The 9,177-nt window shown below is 46.1% G+C and overlaps 1 protein-coding gene and 1 long non-coding RNA gene across 17 annotated transcripts; one reads left to right on the top strand and one right to left on the bottom strand.

Moving 5' to 3' along the window:
- Window positions 1-1,970: 1,970 nt before the first annotated feature.
- Window positions 1,971-8,534, bottom strand: LOC104910669 (uncharacterized). 16 transcript variants are annotated; one of them, XR_014882863.1, is made up of 10 exons: window positions 8,110-8,527; window positions 7,909-7,992; window positions 7,002-7,101; window positions 6,769-6,844; window positions 6,496-6,637; window positions 6,163-6,281; window positions 5,992-6,063; window positions 4,240-4,420; window positions 3,585-3,673; window positions 1,971-3,467 (listed from the first exon to the last, which is right to left on the bottom strand). XR_014882863.1 is itself a non-coding variant. In XM_085222289.1 (10 exons), exons 4-7 carry the CDS (start codon window positions 6,811-6,813, stop codon window positions 6,052-6,054), a joined length of 315 nt encoding a protein of 104 aa, XP_085078415.1. In that variant the 5' UTR covers window positions 6,814-6,844; window positions 7,102-7,148; window positions 7,909-7,992; window positions 8,110-8,531; the 3' UTR covers window positions 1,971-3,467; window positions 3,585-3,673; window positions 4,240-4,420; window positions 5,992-6,051. The 16 variants fall into 16 exon arrangements, 9 of the variants coding, with proteins under 9 accessions (XP_085078415.1, XP_085078413.1, XP_085078412.1 ...); XM_085222289.1 differs by lacking the exon at window positions 7,002-7,101 and adding an exon at window positions 7,102-7,148 and having other exon boundaries at window positions 5,992-6,060; window positions 8,110-8,531; XR_014882864.1 differs by having other exon boundaries at window positions 1,971-2,750; window positions 2,891-3,467; window positions 6,769-7,992; window positions 8,110-8,532.
- LOC146544424 (uncharacterized) lies at window positions 5,115-7,565 on the top strand. The gene is made up of 2 exons (XR_014882866.1): window positions 5,115-5,184; window positions 6,174-7,565. It is a non-coding gene; the product is annotated as an uncharacterized LOC146544424 (long non-coding RNA).
- Window positions 8,535-9,177: the final 643 nt, after the last annotated feature.

Here is a 9,177-nt window from a genome sequence, read left to right as displayed (position 1 = left end):
GTTTTAATTCCAAATAATCAGAAGGTACTGTCTTAGTTGCAGCTGGGAAGGAATTTCTTTTTTTCAGTGTCCAGTATGAGGCCACGTTTTGGTTCTAGAAGAAAAACAATGTTGGTAACATGTTAATGTTTATAGTTGCTGCTGTCCAGTGTTGTTCTGAGCCAATACCATTCTCAGCAAAGGATCCATGCAGCTGGGAGTGAATGGGTTAGCTGACTTAAAGTAGCCAAAGGGTATTCCATAGCACGTGACATCGCATGGAAAGAATTTTGAAGGGGATAGGAGTTCATTTTGCTCTCTTTCATTTATTGCGGAGCTAGTTGAGCATCAGTTGGGTGGTGGTGGTGGTGGTGGTGGTGGTGGTGAGCAATTACTTGCATATCACTTGCTATGTATGTTCATATGTATACGTTTCTGTATATGTGTGTGATATATATTCGTAATTATTAATCTTTTCTCTATCTCAATCTCAGTACAAAGTTTTATCTCTACCCATGTGTAGTGGAAATGCTAAGTAAGGGCCTGAGCCAGTGATTGGCAAGGCCAATCCAGGGGAGCTCAGGTGCATGCAATGTTTCTGAGTGAGCAGAAGGGGTGGAGCCAGGATCCACCCCTTCCCAGACCTCATTTAAGGGTTGGCAGTGGAGGTGTGGGCATCTCTTGCTGGAGATCCCTGCCTACCTGAGGCTATTTGAAGGTAAGCAGCTCTTTCCCTTTATTTCTGCATCTGTGGCTTTTTCATCTGGGCTCATCCTCATTTGCTGCAGCCAAAGACTTTGTCACTCTGCTATCGTTGCAGTACTTTCCATCCTGTAATAGCATTACACCATGATTTTTTTTTTACCGTTTCTCTTTACTTTTCTCTTTACTTTTCTCTTTACTTTTCTCTTTACTTTTCTCTTATCACTTTTCTCTTTACTTTTCTCTTTACTTTTCTCTTTTCTTTTTACTGTTTTTTTGCAGTTCTCTCCCCCATTTCTCTGGGAAGGTGGGGGACAGAGTGCTTAGCCACCAGTGGGGTTAAATCACATGCCTCGCAGTATTTGCAGAAGGGTATTTTTTTCAGTGGTCCTAGAAGCAACTCTTAAAAACAGGGAATACTGAGTGTGGAAGTTGGTGAATCTACCAGGTGATTACACTGATGCTGTTTAGTTACCATCACAGCAAAGGCACTTTCAGCATGATGGCTGTGCAGAAAATGTACCTTTAGAGAAAGCATGTCTGCACAGAACTGTCACAGTATCTAAAATTTTTTTCTTTAAAGACAGCAGGTTTATTTTGGAAAGTCTCCTTTAGTTGTTTGCAACTAAAATGACAGAAGAACCTTTTGGGTTTCTCTGGTCTGTAACAGTTGGATCAGGTGGCATGAAGCATCATCAGAATGCAAAGATGGCTTCTCTTGAGATTTTTGCGTGTTTGAACTTGGTTGTAAGGAAGGAGAGTCTCATATTTTGTTACAAGGAACAGTTATTAATGTAGCAATAATGATTAATTAAACACAGGTACTTTAAAGGCGTAAATGTTAAGAACGGTTTCCTATGTAAGGTACAGGCAAGGAAACACCCAAGAAATGACAGCGGGGTATTTTAAAAGTGCATTATATATGAAGCTTGATCATGTGACGCTGGAGAAACTTGAACTCAGAAGCTCAGGAAAAGGAGTCTGAATCTGTTAATGTTTAGCCTAATGGTAGTTGGAACATCTGAACACGTGGAGAAAAGCAGGTAGGGAAACAAAGACGGAAAGTAGTGGTAAATCCCAGCTTTTCAGCCGTGCAGAAATACAGGGACAGAAATCAAAATACTCCTTGCAATCTTGAAATAATACTCTGCAATCCTAATATAACTTCATGTTGACAACCCAAGTTGAGTTATTCAAACTTACTTTTCTTAAGTAGAAAAAAATGGAACCACCACCCATAGGAAAACATCTCTGACAGATGTATTACCACAGTAGTACAAAGTTGAATATGGCAGAAGGGTGATACTAGAACTTCAATCATCATGTAAGCATGAGAAAGCATGACAGTTAGCATTTTTTGACAAGTCAATTTAGTGTATTTGTATGCAAAAAATCTTCTTGACAAACGCTGTATTGAGTTCCTTTTGTAACCCAGATTTTACAAAGCAAACATGTCCAAACTAACAGTAGAACAGCTATAGCTCAACAGTAGAATATAACAGTATTCATCATTTTTATTAATATCAAGTAAGACCCCTTTTTTTAAAATAAATTGAGCAAATTAATGTTATCATTATTGATGATATACAAAACAGTAACAATCCCTGTTCTTTTAAACATTGCCTGACTCGGCACAGATTTATGGAATTGTTAGGAGTTGAAAGGGGACCCTTAGAGGCCGCCTCACCCCACTACCCCCCCAACAACAGGGACACTGATAGCTACCCTCTTCAACATCTTATCATCTGTTTTCTCCAGAACAAAGCACAGAGACGAAGTTTAAGGTATGCAGTGGCTTTGTCATTCACAAAAAAGTAGAAAACAATCATTGGAAATCGTTGTGACCAAAGTTACGACTTCTCGCATTCACTTCATTTGCCGATTGATGCAGTTTCCTGCCCTCGCTGTTTCTATTCCATGCTTTAAGGGTTTATGCTTTAGGAGTTGAGTCTGTGGAGGGAGAGCAAGCTGTGACAGCTACAAGACTTCTGACACTGGTTTTAGGAGGAAGACTAGTCACAAGCCCAATAGGTTGAAGTACTTAAGACATCTGTGTTCAGTAGCAGATTCTGGAAATAATAGCGAATAAAATTACAATTGAGAAAGGACCTACAGAGCTAAGCATAGAAGGAAGGCTCTCTTCCTTCTATGAAGGAGTAGACAAGGAGTAGACAAGAACTCTCTTGTGCAGCACAAATTCATCACCTACCTCTTGATCTTTAAGGGGATGTAACAGGGAGAACACATCTGTCTCACGTGGTTGCCTACCTAAGTGCTAAGCACCACAAGTCCTCTTTCACATAGCACAGAAAAACAAGCCCCTGAAAAGACTGTCATACATATCATTTTCCCCAAGAAGGGATTCTGAAGTTAACTGATCTCTCAACCTTGAAATCCAATACTTATTCAGCAGCAAATGAAGCCATTCAGAGTTTCAGCCAGTTGAAATGGCAGTCTCCCCAAGTAACCCCATAGCTTTCTCCCTGTCCTGCAACCAGCCAGTGCAGGGGGAGGTGAGAAAGTAACACCTGCTGTACTGGGCTCTGCTTTTTCCTTTACCTAGCTTCCTGAGGTTCTTCAAGCTTGGCATCAAGTTCCTTTTAAATAGCAGCTTCACCGTCTGGCAGTTCAACTGTTATTTTATGTGCTGCAGGCTATTGCAGGAGAATGAGGAGCACTTGTGAAATTAGAAAATAGTAGCATGAAATGTCCAAGGTGACTGAACTGGAGTAGTGGTCTCACGCAGTCGAAATAGAAAAGGAAGTATTGCTTTTCATGTGCCACTTCTGTAGTAAAATAAGCATAGGGTGGCTGAAGTTGCAGCTCTTAGGTAAAAGCCACATATAAATAAGACTGCAGAAGAGGCTGCCACCAAAACTGCTAGCAAGGCAAAGAGTACTTACTTAGAACTCGCAGAGCGGCAAGATGCTTGCTAACTGCATGCACTTGGTCTTGGGTATTTCTAGTCTTAGGGGTGTAGGACTTGCTTCCCCTTGAGCAGAAACGATAAAAGAACAGCAAACAGTCTTGTGAGCAATGCGGTTCTGAGCACTTGTCTGAAAGAGAGGAACTGGAGCATTAACTCAGCTACTTGCCTTCTTATTGTCTGAGTTTAAGGGTGCTTTGCATGCATGAATTTTAAAATAATTTACTTTCAGAAGGTGAAAGGCAATTTCCTTCTCTTTACCAGCCCATGGTAAGACATGTATTTTACCTGAGTATAAGACTTTTTGCTAGTTTTCCAGTAACTCAATTTTTCTTAAACTTTTAAGCTTATTGATAGATGTCTTACTTCCAGAAATACTGGGAAGCTTACTGGTAATCCCGTGAAAAACTAAATTAGATACAATTACAGCAAAGAAACTTAATTTTCACTGCTTTCAGAGGTGTTTGTACCAGTCCACTAAGACACCTACAGATTAATATTTTCACAGAACGCTTACAAGAAGGTCAGGTGTTTCGGAAGCATTTCTATTTTGTATTTATCTGTTACTCTGATTTAGTGGTGCTTTGAGTGTTGGGTTTCAAATAAGAAAAGCAGTAGAGTAGTCAACTTACTCTGATTTTCAAGCACTACTTCAAGTTCTGCTGTCTGAGACACGCGGGCTTTCCCAGGCAAGAAGACGCAAGCTGCTGGTAAGCCACCACTGGTTTTGGGATACGCTGAAGCAGAGCCCTTGCCTCCCAAGATCCCTTTTTCAGAGGTAAGGTACCCATAGCCAGGCGCTTTCCTGTTAAACTACGATTTAAGCAGAAACTTTCGTGAACATTCAGTTTTCCGAAGCCTACCTTACCGAGTCTATTGACAGCAGCTGTAACAGAGGCTTAAGCTCTCATACTCACAAAGGGAGCTTTTGAGAAATTAATTGCATGTGCGAAGTTTCGGTATCTTAGACTACACAAGCGGATCAAGACCGCGTTTTACAAACAAAAGAGAGCCATTGACTGCTAGCATGACGCAGCAACTTAGATAACTGCACAGCTCAAACCTAAAAATACAACTAGATTTGAGCTGTTAAACTTAAAAAAAGCTACTGTTGATCTGGTCTTCAGTTTACTTGTGTGAATTTTAACTAAGTAACGTGCCTGGTCCTAGCAAGTTGTGCCAATTACTGCAGCAGAACTCCCAGAGCACTGAACATCTCCTGTGGAAACGGCGTAAGTACCTATCTTCTTTTTCCTAATGACCTACATTAAGTTAGGTCGTACATCTTGTTGCAAACTATCCACAGCAAACGGGATAGATTCCTACACACGAATTGAAGGAACATTTCACATTTAGCTGCCCAAAGATTCTCCAACAGCAATCTATATGTGCCTCCTAGAACTATGGAAATAACTCCATGTGGCAACACATAGAAAAACATCTTTCAAGGTGCTACTTTTGCTCAGAAAGCAGCCAAACTCAGCTCCTCCCAGCCCAGCCTCCTCCCATCTAGTCAAGGAGCACCATCACCACCCAGAAGCCGCCACCACTGCCCAGGAGCCTCCACCAGGACTCAGGTATCCATCCTCCCACCGGGGGCGGCCCCCGGGGGAGCGGGGCGGGCGGGGGGAAAAGAGGGGAGGGAGGGGGGGGCGGGGGGAAAAGAGGGGGGAGGGGGGGGGGGGGGGGGGGAAAAGGGGGGAAGAGGGGGGGGGGAGGGAGGGGGGGGGGGGGAAAAGAGGGGGAGGGAGGGGCGGGCGGGGCGGCGGAGAGTACTGAAATAACGAGACCCACCCTCCCACCCTAAAAAAAATAATCTCTTCGAGATAGTGCAAATCCCGGCCTCCAGCACCCAAACAAAAGCTGGAACACCCCCCCCCCCGAAAAAAACCCAATCAACCCACAGCAAACGACCAAAGAAGACAAACACACCCAATCTTTAACGGTTCAACTAACTTGAAACCCCTACTCTACAACTTCAAAACACACACTTAATGCATCTACAAAATTTCTTCACTTAAATTAAAAAAAAACACTGAGAAAATAGACAAGACATACCAGTCAGCCCAACCAGGTGCAGTACAACACAAAGCAGGACACCCATTACCACACTTAAACCAAAGAGACCACAAACCCAGCAAACTATTCTAAAACATTCTCAATCCCCAAAAAACATAAGCAAGCCAAGTTCATGACAACTCAGGCAACCAATAAATGTTGAAACAAGCCTCCCAAGAAGGACAAGCTAGCTAGCCAACTAAGCAAAAGGTACCCACCTTCCTGTGCAATGCATTACTTGCTGATATCAGCCTTGAACAACCCCTGCATACACTTAAAAAGCACCAAACACCCCCCACAAACAAAAATAATAAACTTTCTCTCACCATCCACTTGAGAATCGGGACACACTCCACAGTCCTATGCAGCACCAAGCACAGGAACAGCTATTTCAGCTACTGTAAGAAAACAAAAATAAAGTTTACAGGGCTCAACAGGGACCCAGGAAAGATCACAATAGTCTCACATCCAAAGGACCACCAACACATCACATCTACCTTTCCTTCAGGGCAACCACCGGTCACTCCCTGGTAGCTCCCATGCATTGCAACTCCTGAATGAGCTCTACGAGGGCAGGGCTGGTGGCCTTCCTCAACATCATCGACTGTACCACGACCTGCAAATCACAGAGACAGATCAAGGATGCAGGGCCCGTGAGAAACCACCAGAACAGACAGAGCAAATCAGCACCTGAACCCCGAACTCCCACCATGAAGGGCAGCTGCACTACACATGCTGCGATCACCGTGCTTCTCGATCCATCAACCCCGTACCTCCACGAGGAACACGCTATCAGGGCTGGAAACGAAGCACAATGCTGCACAACTCACCTGCGCGCTCCAAACCACAAGAGCCGAGTCTGTCTTCCAACGCCCAGCATACGACTGCACCCCGAGGACGCTCCGCCCTCGCCTCGCTGTCCGGCTCCACCTGCGGTTTAACGCCACCGGCGTCCTCCTGCTGGCCCCAAACCTGCGGGAAGACAACCGCCGTGAACTGCATTACGAGGAAGCACGGCGCCGGCGGCCCTGAGACCGGGTGGCTCCCGCTCCTGGGCTCCCGGCGCCTGCCTTCACAGTCCCTTTGTGAAGGAAACTACTCACAACAAGAACCGGCCACCGTCTCGTACCCACTCCCCCGCTGATCATTGCTTCCAGAGATCCTGCTGCAGCCCTCCCCCTGCAAGAAGAGAGGAGAACAGGTGAAAAGACAAACGCACTTGTTCATAAGCAGCCCTTGTGTGGCTTCTCACTCCCAGCAGAGACAGGGCTGAACCAAGCAGCACTGCCCCATCCCAGTCACCTTCATCACTCAGAGTAGGAAAGCACTCACTAACCCCCACAGCCTTCCTCCCAAGGAGGCAGACAGGAGCAGGACAGAAGCACCGTGGAAACTTCAATAAAAGCAAAGGGAGCTCCCCAATAGCCCTGCATTACCTACAAAACAGGCAGAATGCGAGTATATAAGCAGCCACTTGCACTACCTGGAGAGAAAAAAAAAGAAGGAAAAACAAAACCATAACGTTATGACATCCTCATGCTGGCTCCAAAAAAAGCAAGGTCAGGGCCTGCAGCACCATCCCTGTGCAAGCCTTGGAGAAAGCAGGGTAACTGCCTGGCAGCTTCTTGCTAGCAACAGGGAGGTCCAAGAGCAACCGGCAGAGGCTAAAACACTTTGGCCAGGTCCTGCCCCAGGCTCCAACTGGGTACAGCTGTGCACAAACAATCCCAGTCTCAGAGCACCTGGAGATCATTGCTGCATTAGCACAAATGCACCTCATTAGGGCCAGGCAGAGAGCACCCAGGCAAGCACGTCCCCGTGAGCATCCTGCTGCAAGCCTAGATGGCCATGGATGTCTTGTTACTGAGCAGAAAATGGTGGGAAAAGTGAAGAAAACAAAGTGAAGAAGGAATAACTCAGGGTAAAGCCCCTGCCAACAGAACAGGCTGAAGCACCCGCACCACGCCCCTGGGGTGACTCTGGGCACCCTAAAACTGTCTCAGGGAGCTGAGCAGCAGCCCTGTGCTGATTCCCCCCAAAAAGCAGTAGGAGCTGAACAGCATGCTGAAATTAAACATCAGGGGGAACCCGACAGTGACCCCGCACCGGCTTGAGCAGGGCGGGAGCCCGGCAACCTTCTACCGGAGGCACGGAAACCCCGGAAAACCCCAGTGTGATCATCCCCTGGCAGCAGTCCTCCTGCTGGAGGAGGGAGCGCGTGCCTCTGAGACCCCGGCACTCACAGCCTCCGTAGTTTCGCTGGTGCCGGAGCTGCTCACAGGCTTCGGTTGATCCTTGCTGTGAAAGGTGCCCCTGAAGTTCTCACCCTGCAACAGGAAAAGAAAAACAAAACAGGAGCTTAGACAAAAAAAATTTCAAGTTTAAAACCAAACATTCATCCTGAACAGGAACCCACAAGAACAGAATCTTGCATCACTTCTTACCTACAGCAGCACCGGGGCTGGGCTAGAGAACCCAGCCTCAACCTGATTGCCTCCTCATCAAGGCAAGTAAGAGGAACTGCAGCACCCACAAACTTCAGGGTTGTGCTTTGCCTCAAGAAATAAAGCACCAATCCTGTGCCAACACCCAAACCAAGAAAAAGCAAAAACCAGACAAATACCATGATAGCCAGAAAGCTCCCAGAAAGCTCCCAGAAAGCTCCCAGAAAGCTCCCAGAAAGCTCCCAGAAAGCTCCCAGAAAGCTCCCAGAAAGCTCCCAGAAAGCTCCCAGAAAGCTCCCAGAAAGCTCCCAGAAAGCTCCCAGCTATAGTTCCAAGCCAGAACCCTCCTCATCCCCAAATAAAGCAGATAGAGAGCCCAGGAGGCTCTTGCTGAACACAGGAAACCACAAAAGCCCTCCCTATAGCTCCCAGCAGCCTCCAGTGGGGTTTAAGAGGCTTTGAGGCAGGCCCTGCCCAGAGCTCCCAACAAGGCACAGCTGTGCCCCAGCAGCCCCGGCCCCATGGCACCTGGGAGTCATTGCTTCGTTAGCACAGGCGGGCCTCGTTAGGGCCAGCCTGGGATACTGACAGCGTCTGCAGAACCTTTTGGTTTTGTCTCTCCCAAACAATGATGTCTCGATACATCTGCAAGCCTAGATGGTTATGCCTGTCGCTGTGAGGGACATGGTGGCAGAATTGGGATGAAGGGTGCGGGGTTAAGGATGAAGCTGTGGACAAAGGGAGGATGAAGGATACAGGGCGCTCCTGTGCAGAGCCAGGAGGTGGACTCGATGATCACTGTGGGGTCCCTTCCAACTCATGATATTCTTAGTGCTTCCGATAACCCATTCTTCAGTCCCATAAACTTTCCTCATCATCTCAGCTTGTCAGCATCTATGTGGAAATTTTATTTTAATTTCTTTTTTTTTCAGTTTGTTTATCCAATAAAACCTCCACAATAGAATTTTGTCTTTGAAAACTGCGTATCAACCTCCGTGTTATAGGTAGGACTCAGATTCCCTTTCGCTGGGAAAAAAACCATTTCCGTTTCTTCTTTTAAAACTTACT

Source organism: Meleagris gallopavo, chromosome 4 (assembly GCF_905368555.1).
Source record: "Meleagris gallopavo chromosome 4, MGAL_WU_HG_1.1, whole genome shotgun sequence".
NCBI classification, from domain to species: Eukaryota; Metazoa; Chordata; class Aves; order Galliformes; family Phasianidae; genus Meleagris; species Meleagris gallopavo.
This window is presented reverse-complemented; position numbering and strand designations above follow the sequence as displayed.